The sequence below is a fragment of the Copadichromis virginalis genome, linkage group LG13 (genome assembly GCF_057382275.1).
Source record: "Copadichromis virginalis isolate Kocher_CV1m ecotype Utaka linkage group LG13, C_Virginalis_male_GT1.1, whole genome shotgun sequence".
NCBI classification, from domain to species: Eukaryota; Metazoa; Chordata; class Actinopteri; order Cichliformes; family Cichlidae; genus Copadichromis; species Copadichromis virginalis.
The window spans coordinates 28,222,621-28,239,037 of NC_140630.1; the positions used below are offsets into that span (position 1 = coordinate 28,222,621).

Below are 16,417 nucleotides of genomic sequence, written 5' to 3' on the forward strand. Positions count from 1 at the left end.
GAAAACATAACACATAACATAACAAAAAAATGTTTTGTGCCATTGTTGTTTGTTTCCATTGTATGTGTTTCCATTCTTGTTCCTCTCTCAAAATAAAAAAAGTATTTTGGGTTATCAAGTTGAATCAAAATACAAAATACTATTATTACTACTAATATATAATGGTCTTCTATCCTTCAAGCACAGGTCCTCTACCAGAGTCTTATAGCTTGAAGGTCCAGTGCATTATCTTTGCTGTTCCTAGGACTGCACTCTTCTGGACAGAAATCTCAGTTCTCGCTGCTGGTATCTGTTGGAGCCTCTCACCCAGTTTTGGGGGAGTCACTGTACCAAGTGCGCCAATTGCCACAAGGACAACTGGTGCATTAACCTTCCACATCTTCTCTAGCTTCTCTCATCCCTCTTGAGCTTCTCATTTTATTTCTTCCTGATGTTTCTATCACCTGGTATAGCCACATCTATCATTCGGCCTTATCCACCACTACTATGTCAGGTTGTTCGCACGCACATATCACTTAAAATCTCACCAGGTTTATGTTGGTAGATCAGTGAATACATCAAATTTAGATGTGTGCGTATTAACCTACAGTCAGCATCAGAATCAGACAGGCTGAATTTCTTTGTATGAAAGACTATAATGAGAACACACATTCTCTGAAGGTGCCTGCAACCTTGCTTTTCAACTGCTGTGAGAAGCGTTTTTTATGATGTGAGAAGCTCCTGACTGCTGAGTTGTGGCATAAGACATGGTGCTTCAAGCAGCCTCCTAGAACAAAAGGTTGGCATCTGACTGTGAAGATGTGGAGCTTACATTTTATAAGTAAATGCCTGCTACATCTGTGAAAGCTCCTGAATTATTAAAGCTTCAAAATAAAGCAGGTCCTAGACATTTGGATGGGTTGTTTGTTGATTAACATCAGTGCTTTGTTGCTGATGGTATCTACAGGTATTGATATAGAAAAATCAAGGTAATAAAAAAGCCGGCAGGACCTCCCTGCTGGAGGACTCGTTTCATTATGTCACTGTTTTCGTGCAGTAACTTTAGTTCTTCTAATCGAGCTATTTTCCCAGTAGGGAATAGCAATGAATATTCACTAATACAGGCTGAGCTGTCCTAAGGCAAGGGAAACATATTTGTATAATGAAACACTGGGATATTCCATAATGTGATTTGTTCTCTCTCCTTTATATCACGCAGCAAGTTTTCTGTGAAAATGCAGCTTAGCCTGAAGACTTAAGTGTCAGTGAATGCTGAATTAGTCTTCATCCGCAGTACAGTTCCGTTCTTCAATTTTCCAGAGAAGCATAAATATTCTTGTTGTATTAAGACATTTGCTAACATACTAATCCATTGCTCATTACTGTCAGGTTTTACTTATTCAGTGATCTTCCAGCCTGACTTATTGTTCTTCACAACACATATAAAAGCTTGCAGAACAAAAATTTCTGCTGCATGATCATCTTCCACGATAGTGCTGCACATCACTGAGTATAAAGCTGCTGAGTTTGAATTAATTTTACAATTAACAGGAGGCAGTTTGTAAAACAGCATGGAATTAATTTGTCATGCAAAAAATAAATGTGCACCTCCCCATACATTAAGCCCTTTCGCAATAGTTTTTAATAATGCATCATACAGGGAAAATTGCCGGTTACACGATCTAACTGCAGATGAGGCTGAATTTTTTTTCTTTTTCTCTCTGGCCTTCGTGCCGCTCTGTCTCTGTGTTTTCAGATGGGCTGTTTGGAGATAAGCACAGCGTGTCTAAAGATGTACTTTGAAGGGAATCCGCCGGCTAATCAATTTCTGTGTCAAGCCTACCTCTGCCAGGGCCAGCTGAAGTCTCCGCCGGCCACTGGGAGTGTGGTGAGGACAGTAAATTGGACACATACCCTCAAGGGCGTTGTGTGTGTGTGTGTGTGTGTGTGTGTGTTTCTGCGCCCCAGAGATATATACACATGCAATTACTGTAGCGGCATACTGTACTCATTTGCACTAAAAACATGCAGCAGATTTGCAAACAAACTCCAGCGGTTTTACCATGCTTCTTCGGTCTCAAACAAATATTGGCCTTTGCTACATTTGAGTGCAGCTTAAAATTTTTTTTTTTGCTAAACTGTTTGTCATTGTTTTTATGCTTCCATGTTCTGACAGGTTCTCATGTCCCCTTTTTGCATCATTTTCTATTTTAGGAGGACTTTGAGGAGGCTGTGGTGTATTTTCTGAAAGCAATTGAGATTTCAAAGCAAGAACCAAGGTATGCAACCTCGAGTATGCTCGGCTTTGTTGTTACAGTGTCGAGAAAGATGGATGACCATTTTCTGTTGCGTACAGTTGATCATCTCTGATATTATTTGGCAGTTGCTGCCACAGCGGTAAGGTGCGCTGGTAAAACACGTAATGAAAGCCAGACATTCTCACCAGGGAATGTTGTTTAGCTGTGATAGGTTAGGCTCTGTCTGATGCGCAGAAATATGCTACGAAGAAGAATCAAATATAACACGATTTTTCATGCTTCACCCCGACCCCTTATTCACAAGCGGAACATTTTCAATGTGTTTTCATCTCAATTTTAACAGCTGACTGGATGCATCTGTGAGCAGGGTGAAACGGGTGATGCACATATCGATGCAATAATAGAAATTGTGACAGATGCGTTCCCTTGTTATTTGCTTTGATGGATGCGTTTGGAGGTACTCGGTTAGCCTTTGTAAGCAATGAGCACTGGTTTTCTTTGCTAATGAACTCATAACCTGTCAATAAAAAGGCTCAATGAGGAATTCCAATTAACACCAAAGGAATACATATCTAATTCAAGCAGCCCACACTAATGGACAGCACACACTCTGGTGAATAAATTAGGAGCGCTCAGTCTCTTCACAGAGTTTTCTTTAAAACTGTAGCTTAAATTCATAAATTCCACTTATTTCACATCGAAAAGATTCAGCGGGCCGCTCTCCTGTGGCTCATTGGTCGATTGTTAATCCACACACATTTGGAATTCACAGGACTTCCTCATAGAGAGCTGACACTTGGTTTGAATTGAGTCGTACTAAGAGATAAAATGGCTTGCAAGTGTATCACATAAATAATTCATTGCTCGGTGTTTACTTTCTTCTGCATTTGATTTGTGCCTTACAGACTTCACTTTATGGTGTTCAATGCCTCGGTGCTGTACTTCCAGACAGTGCAACCTCTTCTGCAGCCGGGGCGGAGCCTCCACCTGGTGCCCTCTCTCAGGCAGGTGGTGCAGAGTCTGGAGGAGGTGGCAGACCACGACCACAGCTGGAGGGCTGAACTCATGATGCAAGTGCTCTCTTACTTAGACCTCATTAATATGTCCAGTTGTGATTTTGGTTCATACTCATTGAAAATTCATAGAGATAATGAACTGAGCTTATTAACCAGCAGTTTATTTATGACCACAGCTTCATCTAGCCTCAGTTAATGGGCTGCTTTTTTTCTTCTATAGAGTCAAGTATCTGTTTTATTCCAAGCTGTTTAATCATTTTTCAAAAAAATATTAGTTTTATCTTTGATCAGAGGACAAAAATGTATCATTCATATATATAATGTTGGGTCAGTGACAGATATAATAATAATGGATTGGATTTATATAGCACTTTTCAAGGCACCCAAAGCGCTTTACAATGCCACTATTCAATCACACTCACATTCACACAGTGGTGGAGGCAAGCTACAGTTGTAGCCACAGCTGCCCTGGGGCAGACTGACAGAAGCGAGGCTGCCATATCGCGCCATCGGCCCCTCTGGCCAACACCAGTAGGCGGGAGGGTAAAGTGTCTTGCCCAAGGACACAACGACCAGGACAGAGAGCCCGGGAATCGAACGGCGACCTTCTGGTTACAGATGCGCTTCCCAACCCCCTGAGCCACGGTCGCCCCAATGATAAATATAATGAGATTAGCATGGCGTGCTACATTACATCTATTATAAGAATACGAAAAATATGTCCAGTTTACCATTGGTTGTGAAATGTTCCATCACAGCTGTATGCATTGCATTTACCCATATATGGGTTGATTTGTATAAGTTAAAGACTCATTAGTCCAGATTTACTAATGCGTTGCACCAGTGCAAACTGGGGTTTGGTGTGGAAAAAAAGTACTGTTGGCACTTACAAAGGGAGCATGATGACCAGACTGCGTGTGAGGTGGGAACTCAGAGATTTTTGTAACTAATCCTGTTGTGCTTTGTGGAGGCAAATTTCTTCTCTCATGTATTAATCACATATTTAATCATATCACATTAGTTATAGTAATATCACTTTCTCACTTTACTATATTAAGAGTACCCCTGTCACTAGTTTGCATGCATATAGAATGTTAACACAGTGAGGCCATTGTGATGGGAGACGTTAAACAGATAGTGGGACTCCTTCTGCTTATCAGGGATGTAAATCCTTAGGTGATGGCCAAGCAGAAAACAAGGTCATAATTCTCTCTGTGAGGGAGAAGGTATAGCCCCCCTCCACATTTGTGGAATGTTCTTTGTCTGTGTCTCTGCATATAAGATGTAAGGGCGGTGGCCAAAATTCAGAGATGATCCTGGTGTTTCACTGGGATGCTCTCTCCACATTGCAATGTGTTAATTAAACCCACTTCAAATCAAGCTCACTGGGTGTGTTGCAGGTTATTGTTAACATTTCCATAACAGTTTGTATTCTTGGAAATTTGTTTCTTCAGGTAAAACATTAGGAAGAAGAACATTTAAATCAAGCATGCAAACTGATTGACAAATGTCTGCCACACAATTTACTGACAATTGCACTAAAATTTAATTCTCAAAAATGAACTGACTGTGTCTGTGTTTAAAAATCACCCATAAAACTAACCACGCCCATAATTTGGCCTATTTGGTGATTGCACTTGCATGCTATTTTGCTCCCTTTAGTAAATTTGGCTCATTATGTTGCTATATTATGTACATTAATATTAGTATGACAGGAAGTCTAAAACCCAAGCTACATATTGACCATGGAGGCAAGCATTGTCTGATATCCCTGTGGTGGGATAAATATATACATATATATATATTTATATATGTTGCCTCAAGACAATCAATGTCACATTGTAGTTGTGACTAGTGTTTTGTGTGCATCCACAGACGAGCACACACTGTAAAAAAAAAAAAAAAAAAAAAAAAAAAAAAAAACGTGCTGTTTTTACAGGAAAACCCTGGCAGCTGGGGTTACCAGGGACTTCCTGTAAAAACGCTTTACAGATACAACTTGTAAATTGATTTACAGTGAATGAATCTCAGATTAAAACTGTTAAATCTACAGGAAAAAGAAGTTAATTTCACACATAGATGTGATATATAAATACACTATTTCCTGTATCTTTTACAAGTAATAAATGCTTTTTGTGGATCCATAAACTGCAAAATTAACAGGGAAATATCGTACAAAGAACTAATTTAAAATGGTAGAACTACAGTGAAACTGTGCATATTAAATGGAGCTGCTCTGTAAATTATACATAAAATCTATGCTGAATATTATATGTTTTAATGTAAAATTTTAACCATAACCCAGCAAATTTCTTACTGCTACGCCTACACCCAAACATGCAAAAATACATCTTGAGAAAACACAAGAGAGGAAAATATCACTTTTGGTAAATTTATTTTGCAGCCACATGACAGCAAATGGATCCATTTTTCCAACTAACACAATATGCAAGGCACACAGCAACTACACAATTCAATCAAAATATAGGCTATAAAAGCTGTGGAACATTCCTGCAAAGCAAGAACCATGTTCATGAAACAAGCATTTGTTAGACCCTCCACCAGAAAAAGTTAACTAACCTGTTAAGACTTTAAAACAAAAAACACATATTGTGTCAAAAATGATCATAATCACCGTGCAACGCAACACGCACCCTGCTGTCACCACAACCATGGCCCTGGTCAGAAAACATCAGCAAAACCACGTGGTGAAACAAACCTACACATGTGGTCTAGAAACACTGCAGTAGCAGCATGTTGTTTTTTTTCTTTTCTTATGTAAATAAAGAACATTCCTACAAAGAAAGAACATCTTCATGAATTGGTTTCATGCATTCGACCAGTAAAAGGTTCCAGTACACATTGTGGAACAAAATTAACAAAGTAAAACTAACAGTCCACAGAGAGTCAAGATTTAGGCTTAGCGCCACTCGTGGTCGGCGAGATCCTGAATCAGGGTGAGGACTCGAGGGTTCACACTGAGACGACGCTTTGAGTTTTTGTTCTCTACTTTGGTTCCTTTTTCTGGGTTTATGGAGAAGAAACACCTGTAGAATAACAATCATATAAAAGTTTATTAAGCATTTTTATAATTGATCAGTTAAAATACACGTACAAAGTAAGTAAAAATTAAGTATATACATATATATATACACAGTCATGGCCATGACCACGTTCAAGACAAAGTATAACCAAAATGCTGTGGGGAAGTGAACAATGCATGGTCAAAAGTATTGGCACCCTTCACGAGTGTCTTCTGCAGTGATATGTCACACTTTAGCATTGTTAAAATCCAAAGCAAAGGTTATAGGTAGTCAGACGTCAGTTGACGCTTGGTCTAGCCCTGAGTCTCGGCCAGGCTTGGACCCGGATTCAGACTGTTAATGTATTTAAAAAAAACAAAACAAAAAAAAAAAACAACAACAAAAAACAGAAAAAAAACAACTGAAACCGGCTCCAAAGCCGACCGAGACTCAGAGCCAGACCTGGACTCGAACCACATCAAAGCCAGACTCCAGATCCCAGAGTCTCAGTTATGAGAAATAACAAAGCCATATTTGTTCACCTCTGAAGAAACTCTAAAGTGGAAGCCAGCTCAGATGGATAATGGATGTTGAAATTGTAGTAGCTCCCGAACATGAGGCACAGTGCAGAAATGAAGGAGGATATGTTTGTGCTGACGAGGTTCCGATCAACACTCCGCATGTATCTTCTTGAGGAATAGCAGGACTGTCCTGTGAACAAATTATTTAACAGGTTATATCAATAAACATGGCAGTCACATGACATTCTATAAAAAGTGCACTTAAAAAAAAAAAAAGAGAGAGCTATGAAACAGACTTACCACACACGATAATAGTGGGTGTCAGAGGCACTTGCTCCAGTTGTACCTCATCTGCCAGACATGTATCTTCAACACAGAGAAGCATGGACTCCTCCTTCTCTTCAAAGTAGCTGAGCAGAAGCAGGACCATCTCTTTCACATCATCTGAGCAGCCACTCTGCGGTCCCCACATCCTCTGAAGCCTTGCATAAGTCTGAAGGAACACCTTGCTTTTGCTGACAGCAACTGTGGTCAAGTAGTCCAGTAGCCTTTTCCCCTTCAAATCCAAATTACGTGTGAATGTCTCTTTGAGGTCAATCCCAGTAAGTTCCTTGAAGTGGACAGACATGCCAAGTTCATCAAACCAAAACGGCCACTCCTCCCTAAGGCATTTGATACTTTTCCCCTGATTGACATGCAGACGTTGTGTGTAGTAAGTGGACTTCATTAGACTTTTTACCTCTTCTGGATTGGTGTCAGCTTGCTGGAACATCACCTTGAGTTTTTCCATCTTTTGCTGTTGGCTCTCTGGAGTTTCTTCAAGAGGCAGAAATTCTACATTCCATTTAATGCACCCGTATGTATCCTGCATGGCTGCTCTTTCTTCTAAAGGGATCTCGTCTGTGTGGTCTGAGTCAGTCTGATGTTTTCTTTTTCTTATTTTGGGTGTTGAAGTGCGCCTTACATTTTCAATTCTGTTCTGCAACTGTTTGACAAGTGAAAGGTAGCCTGCGCCAACAATCTCACACTCTATTAAATCTTGCAGAGAATTGGGATATTTTGCCACCATTTTTCTTGCAACGTCAATTGAATGTTTTCTACCTACATGAGGGCATTTTTCCATCATCTCAGTCACAACAATCCGGACCATTTGCCTCCTCAGTTTTGGGCGAGGCCTTTTCCCCCTCTCAAGAAAATGCATCACTTCTGCAGGAAGTTTACTCCATGGAATTTCAAAGTTGTCATCCCATTGTGTGTCACATCCTGGGCTGCTGGAAGAGGTCGACGATAGACTTTGGGGTGAAAGTGAGAGCAATGACAGCGACTGGGTTGATGAGGCTTCCACAGATGATAGCGAGCTGTTCTCTGGAGTTTGGTCTTTAAATTACAAAACAAATACAATTATGATTCACACTGTATGTCTGTTCATGACCATCTCTGCTTTTGAGTTTGAATAGTTGTTTGTTGTTTTTACTTACATTTCTGTTTCCAAGCAGAAAGAAGCTTTCTTGCTTGTACAGGTCTTAATGCTGTCATCAAATCTGCCTCCGTTACGAAGCGTAGATCATCACTTGTCTCAACTCCAATGGACTGCAAGTGCTCCTCCAGGATGTTTTTGTTCACAGCTTGAAGTTCTGGTAGGACTTCCGTGATGGCGACATCTAGGAAGGTTCGCTCTGAGTCACTCATACTTGCACTGAAGAAGAAATGCCACATCCAAACAAAATAGAAAATCACATACAGTTCATACACTTGATGGAGCAGGGTGTGGATTACGTGACACTTATATTAATGTTAAACTATTTACAGTGAGAAGTGAGCTATTAGTTGGACATTATTTTGCCACAATACTATGCTTTAGTGGAATGACTCTGTATTCTTGAAGAATGTATGATACCAAAGGATAGAAATCAGGCAGGTCATTAATGTTGATACACTGTAACCCAAGACTGTCCTTTGTCACAGAATACAGATGGTATTCTGAGAGGAAGATGCCTTTGTGGATATCCATTAGAACATACACAGATGTGTCATTTTGAATCAAGATGAGTAGAAGTTCACCAAACTCCATACACTCGTCATTTCTGTACACAAGAAACTGTCCCTTTTTATATGCAGTGCCCTTGTACTGAATGTCTGTGGTAACTGTGGTATTGCTTTCTGAAAAAGCTAACTCCCTGACCGCATGCTGAATAGTGTCACTGTAGAGGTTGGGATAAAACGCACAGCTCTCCTTGACTTGCAGCAGTTCACGGCATTCTTGCCCTGCTAAAAGATAAGCCTGATACATCTGATGACGTGTTGACAAAGTTTGACAAATATTTTTGAAGCTTTTCAAGTGTCTGGCACATCTTTTGAAGTAACTGTGTTTACATTCAAACCTAAGCGTCCATAACCTCATCAATGGACCAAATTTCAACAACAGTGCTGAATAATGGCGCAAATAGTGGTGCTTGGGTTTTAGTTTAATTCCAGGAAACAACATCTCTCTCATCTCCAAATATTCTTGGATCAAAATGTCAGCGAATGCTATCTGGGACAAGGAAATGCTCTGAGCACAAATAAGATCCACAATGTCTTTCAACTGGAGAGCTAACTGCCATACTTCATCCTCATGGTTTTGTACTTTGTCACCAATCAAAACTGGCAGCAATCTCAAAAGGTTCCAGTTTTGAACGGCTTGCCCTGATAATTTGGATCCGTCAGGTTTGACAGTACATGGCTTTGTAAGTGCTTCGGATCCTTTATATTTAAACTGTTTAATGCGTCTGTTTAAAAGGGAGTATGTGAACCATTTTTTATTTTTTATAATGTTCTTCAGGTACAGTGCTAGATCATATGACACAACTCCTTCAAAGAGGTCATGACCTAGACAAGGTGGGAGACCAGGCTGGGATACGTGAAAAGACTGAAGGGTATTGAAGATGGAGTTTACCTTTATTCCTCTGACGTCTTGGATAGTTTCAGACTGGAGATCAGCAACAGCCGCGTCATATGTCTCTGGAGTGCGTGGAGGACCACAGGCATTCGGATCAGCATAAAACTCACTTCGTGTTACTTCACAGTACCTGCAAAAATATTGAGAGCAGCTGAAGTTTTCTGTAAACCCTCCTATGCAATGAGAACCCAAGTTGTCCCCAGCAATACAGTAAAGACCCCCTTTTACAGTTTCTCTATCTACATCTATTCCATCTGTCTCCAAAGATTTCAGATCTGCCAACAACTCTGAGAAAACTTTGGCTATTCCAAAACGCTTGAAGTCATTCTCAACACACAACAAGACTAAAAACATGTTATCTGTATTTGAATGCAAATGAATGGGTAAATTTGCTAATGACAGATAGACTGCAAGAAGTTTGTGCGTCTTTTTAGCAGAACCCAGGGGATTCACTACCTCAAATGAATCTTGGTACAAAATCAGTTTGAGGCTTTCAGGGTTTTCATTAAAGAACTGGTGACATTTGAAAATTTTGCCATCATATAAATCCTTAAAAATTTCTACATCAGGACCTCCAAACTGTTGTGACTGTGTATTCCTCCATAACTGTGACTCTAAAAAGCTCTTCAGGGTTTCTCCAACTGGTATGTAGTAAGCACATTTTTCTGTCATGTTTTCATCCATTCCCAATGGCACTTTCTTGGGTTCTGTGTATTTAAACATTTTTTTGAATGTTTGATTTCTGGTGTGTGTTGTTCCTAGTTGTCCCTGATGGCAAGCAGAGAACAAATCTGACTCTTTAATGCAGTCACAGATTTTAGTGACTGCTTCATCTGATAGGTTCATTTCATTTTTTAGTAAACAACTTACCTTATTAATTGTGTAGGCTTGACCCAATTCGTGCACATTCTGCATTTCCTCAGCAATACTCTGTATAGTAGAGGCAGGAATTAGCAGCTGTCCTTGCAGTTTAAGGTAAAAGAGACACATGTTTCTGAGATAAGAATGACTATCCTTCTCTGGCATATCACTGGCTGAACTAGCAGATGCCATGGTTTCATGTGTGTTTTCTGAATATTCTGTACTGTCATTTGGGGGCTGAGGACGAGATTCCTTGTACATGTCATCAATACCATCTGGAGAACAAGCTTTATGCTTCCTACACATGTGAGAAGTAAATGATGACTTTTTTGTAAACATATGCTTACAACCACTTACTGGACATGACACAGACCTGCCCTCTGCAATATGATCGTTTAAGTGAGACACTAGCTCTTTCACTGTTTGAAAATGGCGGGCACATAATGAAACCGCACATTTTAAATCTGCAACAAGAGCTTTAGGAGTAGCTTGAAGTGCAGGTGCATTGTGCACACGATAAAAATGCCCCTTGAAAGCAGAGTACGTGGTGAATGTTTGGCTGCAATTGGCGCCAACACATTTAAAAATACAACAAGGCTCATTCTTATGCACTCTGCAATGTACTACATAGCCTCTTAATGTGACCAATACCTTTTTACAAAAGACGCAGATGATCATTTTTAGTATTTCAAAAGTTTGCCTGTGCTTTTCAGCTGAACTAGCATGCTAGCCCTAGGTTATGAGCATTGGTCTAAATATCAACTGGTGCTTTTATCTCGAAAAAACGTCGCCAAGATATTGAACTTACCGTGCAGACTTTCTGACGAACAAACACAGATCCTCAAAAAACACTTGAAATCGTATGTTTGTAATTTGTCCTAACAAGGTAGTTGCTGAAAGTTCGACGTTTTCTTCTCTAGTGCTGGCTCGTTAGCTAAGTTCGTGAACTAGGCGCTCTTCTCCTCCCGCCCTCACGTCATTATCCAATCAGAGACGAGCTTCAGATGCACATTCAAAATTAGGCGCGCTCAGTGCAACGTGAGTGGCCTGAAGTAGCTTACAGCTCTGTGGAGATGAGGCACCATAGAGATCCTATGGGAGGCACTGTAAGTTTGTTTAGCCTGTAATAATGAGACATTGCTGACCTAACCCAAAAAAGTATTCTAGTCTAAGTATCACATTGCAATTAAAAGAAACATAAAGAATACAAGCATTATGACAGAAGCATTACTTAGTCGTTAAATAATAATTTCTTATTGGTTACCCTACAATAGGCTGCAAATAGCCCGAATGATTTAAGAAAAAAACATGATGTAAGCAATTTTAATTGTATATTTTTATATAGCCTATAAATGGAGAGGCAACCTCTCAGGTTCACAATGACATCTTCTGTGAAAACATTTTTATTAGTCCTATCCATGACTTTGCATCATTTCATGAATCATGTTAAAAGTAGGCCCAGTACATCCATGCAGTTGTAAAGTGACTTATAGGTCATGTGTTTTTAAGAAAAACTGACTAAAACTGTGATTTTTACAGTATTTGCATGTCAAATTAACATGATTGTTTGGTTATGAGTATTACGGTGTTTCACTGTTTTTATTCACAGTATTTGTAGTTTTAACCAATAAATTTGATTATAATCACACATTCATGTTGTAAATATAACAGGAACATTCTGTTTAAAGGTTTACAATAATTCACTGTGATCGAAACAGGAAAGTTGTGTTTTGGGGTTTACTATACATTTCTGTAGGGGTTTTACATGGTTTTTATGTCAATTTCACTGCCCTTTTTTACAGTGCAGTTTCAACCCAGACCACAGTCCTTTCCTAAACCAAACCAAACTTAAACTGAAATAATAGAAATATTCTTGAACTGAGTACAAGAAAATAAAAGTGAACATTGACTTTTGGTTTTACACAGAACAAACTACCCAGTCTGTCAGGTGAAGCGGATCCATACATCCACCACCAACCTGCTCCTCACATTAACTTTGTAGCCCTGACTTCTGAAAGCCTTTCTACTTTAGAGTGTTTTTGTCAGAAAGCTTTTCTGCCAGAACGCCCTAAAGGCACCTTCACCCACTGCTGTCTTTTTCCCTAAGATAGTCCTTGAATAACATGACTTATGTTGTAGTAACAACACCAGCACAGTAATATCAGATAGCTCATGCCACACAAGTGTGAACATGACAAGCTTCAGAAAAGAAAGGCTGTTATTTGATTGTTGGCATATTAATTACATTGAATGTTCAGTAGCATAGAAAAACTGAGCACTTGGCTAATAGCACTGACACATGCCCACATGTTTGCTCTCTGTCTCTGTTTCTGCTCAGGCACCTGATCAAATGTCTTGTGGACTCAAAGAAGGTTGAGGATGCAACAAGTTTTGCAAAAGTTACAGAAGAATTCATCAAGTCGCATACTCCAAAACTTTACCCAGGACTCTTTACTTTATTGGTAAACACAGCATGTTGCTTTCATGGCAGTTTTTGGTTGCTTATACATTCAGTAATAACTAAATATATCCTCAATATCTACTTTTTAGGTGGATACTTTTTAAGTAGATATTGATATATCTACACAGAAGTGGTCTAATAAATTTATTAAAGTTCTGTAAAACTACCTTAAAGGTTTGTGACATTGCCCCAAATAAAGTTTAGAGCTGTACTTCTCCTGTCCGTGTCCAATTCAACACGTGTCCAGATCTCTGGCTTGTCCCGACAGAGCAGTTAACAAAGCATTAATTAGAGTAGACATTATAGATGCAGTAACACAAAAAAAAAACAATAAGCGTGTTGATACCTACTCAACACAGCAACATGATTGGCTCATGTTTCATGGTTGAGCTTCTGATTCACCCTTGGGGGCATTAAGATTGCCATGTATCAGACCTCAGAACGAATGCTATTTAAACTTTAATTGTATCTTTATACAAGTCTTATAATATGAAAATACACCATTCAGATGTCTTCAGGAGTCTTATTTGCACTACATGCATAACAATAGCTCGCTAAACTCCTTGATCTTGACATTAATCATAAAATTCAACCCTGTCATAACCTGATAATAAAGCATAACTTCCGACTTCACTCTTCTTAGGTGCGACACCAGCTGTCAGACAGTGATGTCCTCCTGGAAACAAGCAGGGAATGCACTACGTTAGCAGTCATTTACAAAATGCAGGAATTAAAAAAGTAAGTTTCTGAGTTACATTCATATAAATGTTTGCTTTTTTTTGCTGGAGGGTTTGTTTTGCTGAAAGTGTCGTTTTTGTGCTGTCAGGATGAAAGTCGTTTGCATTTTTATCTGTCGCTAGGAAAAACAAGATGTACGGTGTCACCAAAAAGAAGCACTTGATCTGCTCCAGAAATGCTTGCTTTGGAACTTAAACTGTTTGAAAGCAGGCTTTTCTGATTGACTGCATGTTTATTGTTTTTACAATGCTTCTAACAATAGAGGCAGGTTGAGTCCTAAACCTGATCAGTTATGATCTTGTTTAAAGGTCTAAAAATTTTAAATCTAGTATTCCGTGTTTCTAACCTGCGTATGTCTTTATTTTATTCTTTGCAATGTTATCTTAAGATGTAGCGCTTAGAGTGAGGATTTTATTGTGGGGTTTTTTTATATTAAAATTTTTATGCCTCCAGATACATTTAAAAACTGGGAGACAAAGGTCAGCGGGTCCATCATCCATTGGCTCTCAGCGCATCCTGTGGCAGCCATGTTTTTCTGCTGGCCTGAACATATTTGTAGTACAGTACCATGTCTGCTGGTGTGGCGTATTCTTGTACAGTCCCATCCCCCAGCCCATTTCTGCAGGCATGTACTCGACATGTCACAGCTCCTTATGGCTCCTCATTTCAGTGTGACAGCATGACTAAGTCAGACTCGGCCGTCGTCAGCACCATATAGGTTATTTAGCCTAAGGTTTATGCACTGTTTTGTGTGAGTCTGTTAAAGGGCAAATGAAAGTATCAGTTTAATTCTGGATGCTCACATGCATGTACATTAATGTAAAGAGAGTTTTCCTGATGTTGTAGCAGGTTGGGAGGACTTAACAAGGACATGCTGACAAAAGAGAATTCTACTAGGCTTGAGGAGATTTTCCATCTCTTGGTGGACTGTAGCAAAGAGCCTGCTACACCTCTGAACTCCAGTCCTCTTCAGAGCTCAACACCCATCCAGCCATCTGACAGGTCTGTGACCTAAAGTGTCCTGATCAAATCTCCTGCGAGATTACCTTTTATTGCTCCCTGTTCTCTTCCTAAACCTCTCTCTACCATAAACCCACACATGGCTATCCCAGGGGCAGTACATGTCTCAGATTACTGTACTGAAGGATTGTGAATTGTATAAATTATGTTTTATCTGGGATTTGCAGAGTTGCCTTCCTCCTGGAGTTGGCTCTGCTGGCCTTGCAAGTGAAGCATCAGAAAGTAGCTGCCGACTGTCTGAAAGAGCTAAAGTCGTCGGGAGAAGCTGTGAGTGTCCGATATTCTCTTAAAGCCTCGGGCAGTAGGGGCAGAAGATGTAACTGCACACAGTTTACAAATATGCAAATTTATGCATGGGTTTGACATTAACTGTGACCTATTATGCCTTTCCTTATTTTTTGTCATAGGTACAATGGTGAGTGCTCTTATGTAACGTTTAAATAATGAGGTTAGCATACGTACAGTTAATCACTTTAAACCGGGACTCAGGCTTTAGACTGCTCTCACTGCTCTGCTGTTTCTACTCTTGGCTCCCTGTGATGTCAGTGAGAGCACATATCCCTAATTTTTGTGACCACAGAAGCAGTACCCCCAAACTGTTTAAACCTTCTGTTTATAAGGAGCCGCCAATCAGAAGAAATAAGGGAGGATGGGAACTAAAGCAGTTTGTTTCAGACAGTGGACAAATTGATGGGAAAGCACAGAATAAATAAGGATTATTTTGAGCTGTGAATCATGCAAAGCTATTCTAGTAAAGGTTAATAATAAAAACAGGCCCTTGACAATACGTGAGATTAATTGCGTTTGACTTACAGTAACTTAGCATTCTCAAAGTTACTGTAAGTCTGTCACTGCCTATTTAGAAATGTGAACTTTTTCTTTTGCCCAAATCTGAACCCGTGTTCGCAAGGCTGTAAACTTTTTCTGATATACCAGGAGGCCACGCCCAGACTTTGGGAATATCTGGCTTATTAATAAAAGTTACAGAGATGCTGCATTTTTCTTTGAGCAATATAGAACATACAGGGTGTATCAGGGTGTATTTAAATCCGCAGCCGTTCACCAGCAGCGACTGAGATTCCTACTGTCAGAAAGAGCAGATTCGTGCAAAAGTAAGACACACTGAGCATTTGTGAGCACTGTACAAGTTTTGTATGTGAAACTTTACCTTTACCCATATCTTTTAGAATTTACCACAAGCTTCTGTGTTCATTCAAAATGATAATTTTTTTTTAAGTTTAAAAATTCTAACCTTTTGAAATCAGATGATTTTTTATAGACCCTACATTTCACTTATACAATCTCTTTTTTATGCTTTGTATGTTTTGTATGTATGAGTGAATTATGTGGAATGACAACATAATTAATGATGCTGCATATGGAGGATCTTCTGCCGTATAAAATCTGGTGATACAAATTTGTACATTTTTCAGCCCATCCTCTGATTCCTGACCTCACATGTGTTATTTTTGTCTTTCTAGAGTGTTAGCCAACGCTTAGTAATGGAATGTGTCCAAGGTGAAATCAACCTCCTGAAGAAAGAAATGAAGATGAATGACTATTCCAAAGCTAGTGTAGAGGTGCTTGGCCATATGTTTGAAT

General features: G+C 39.5%; 3 protein-coding genes across 8 annotated transcripts in view; 1 reads left to right on the forward strand and 2 right to left on the reverse strand.

Moving 5' to 3' along the window:
- The window catches only part of cfap46 (cilia and flagella associated protein 46), an 81,551-nt gene that overhangs the window by 871 nt on the left and 64,263 nt on the right, over nucleotides 1–16,417 (forward strand). For all 3 annotated transcript variants that reach the window (XM_085478367.1, XM_085478369.1, XM_085478368.1), the window contains exons 3-10: nucleotides 1,736–1,867; nucleotides 2,194–2,258; nucleotides 3,143–3,307; nucleotides 12,935–13,058; nucleotides 13,701–13,795; nucleotides 14,642–14,797; nucleotides 14,983–15,082; nucleotides 16,297–16,395. In XM_085478367.1, coding sequence (XP_085334493.1) covers nucleotides 1,736–1,867; nucleotides 2,194–2,258; nucleotides 3,143–3,307; nucleotides 12,935–13,058; nucleotides 13,701–13,795; nucleotides 14,642–14,797; nucleotides 14,983–15,082; nucleotides 16,297–16,395 — 936 coding nt within the window. The remainder of the gene's footprint in view (nucleotides 1–1,735; nucleotides 1,868–2,193; nucleotides 2,259–3,142; nucleotides 3,308–12,934; nucleotides 13,059–13,700; nucleotides 13,796–14,641; nucleotides 14,798–14,982; nucleotides 15,083–16,296; nucleotides 16,396–16,417) is intronic.
- LOC146695889 (uncharacterized) lies at nucleotides 5,697–11,601 on the reverse strand. Of its 4 annotated transcripts, XM_085478366.1 has the most exons (8): nucleotides 11,405–11,601; nucleotides 10,606–10,665; nucleotides 9,733–9,865; nucleotides 8,276–8,493; nucleotides 7,537–8,174; nucleotides 7,098–7,407; nucleotides 6,819–6,987; nucleotides 5,697–6,300 (listed from the first exon to the last, which is right to left on the reverse strand). In XM_085478366.1, the coding sequence occupies exons 4-8, from the start codon at nucleotides 8,484–8,486 to the stop codon at nucleotides 6,174–6,176; spliced, it is 1,455 nt and encodes a 484-aa protein (XP_085334492.1). In that variant the 5' UTR covers nucleotides 8,487–8,493; nucleotides 9,733–9,865; nucleotides 10,606–10,665; nucleotides 11,405–11,601; the 3' UTR covers nucleotides 5,697–6,173. The 4 variants fall into 4 exon arrangements, with proteins under 4 accessions (XP_085334492.1, XP_085334488.1, XP_085334490.1 ...); XM_085478362.1 differs by having other exon boundaries at nucleotides 7,098–8,174; nucleotides 11,405–11,598; XM_085478364.1 differs by having other exon boundaries at nucleotides 7,098–8,174; nucleotides 10,606–10,692; nucleotides 11,405–11,598.
- LOC146695890 (uncharacterized) lies at nucleotides 9,627–11,411 on the reverse strand. Its single transcript, XM_085478499.1, has 2 exons — nucleotides 10,606–11,411; nucleotides 9,627–9,665 (listed from the first exon to the last, which is right to left on the reverse strand). The coding sequence occupies exons 1-2, from the start codon at nucleotides 11,272–11,274 to the stop codon at nucleotides 9,627–9,629; spliced, it is 708 nt and encodes a 235-aa protein (XP_085334625.1). The 5' UTR covers nucleotides 11,275–11,411.

Excerpts from the sequence above, each read along its gene's own strand:
- LOC146695889 (XM_085478362.1), bottom strand. The coding sequence starts at position 8,486 with ATGAGTGACTCAGAGCGAACCTTCCTAGATGTCGCCATCACGGAAGTC. Across the intron at positions 6,988-7,097 it reads ACCCACTATTATCGTGTGTG|GACAGTCCTGCTATTCCTCA; the intron begins GTAAGTCTGTTT and ends ATTTGTTCACAG. Across the intron at positions 6,301-6,818 it reads ACTTTAGAGTTTCTTCAGAG|GTGTTTCTTCTCCATAAACC; the intron begins GTGAACAAATAT and ends GTTATTCTACAG.
- LOC146695890 (XM_085478499.1), bottom strand. The coding sequence starts at position 11,274 with ATGATCATCTGCGTCTTTTGTAAAAAGGTATTGGTCACATTAAGAGGC. Across the intron at positions 9,666-10,605 it reads AAGCCTACACAATTAATAAG|GTCATGACCTCTTTGAAGGA; the intron begins GTAAGTTGTTTA and ends CACCTTGTCTAG.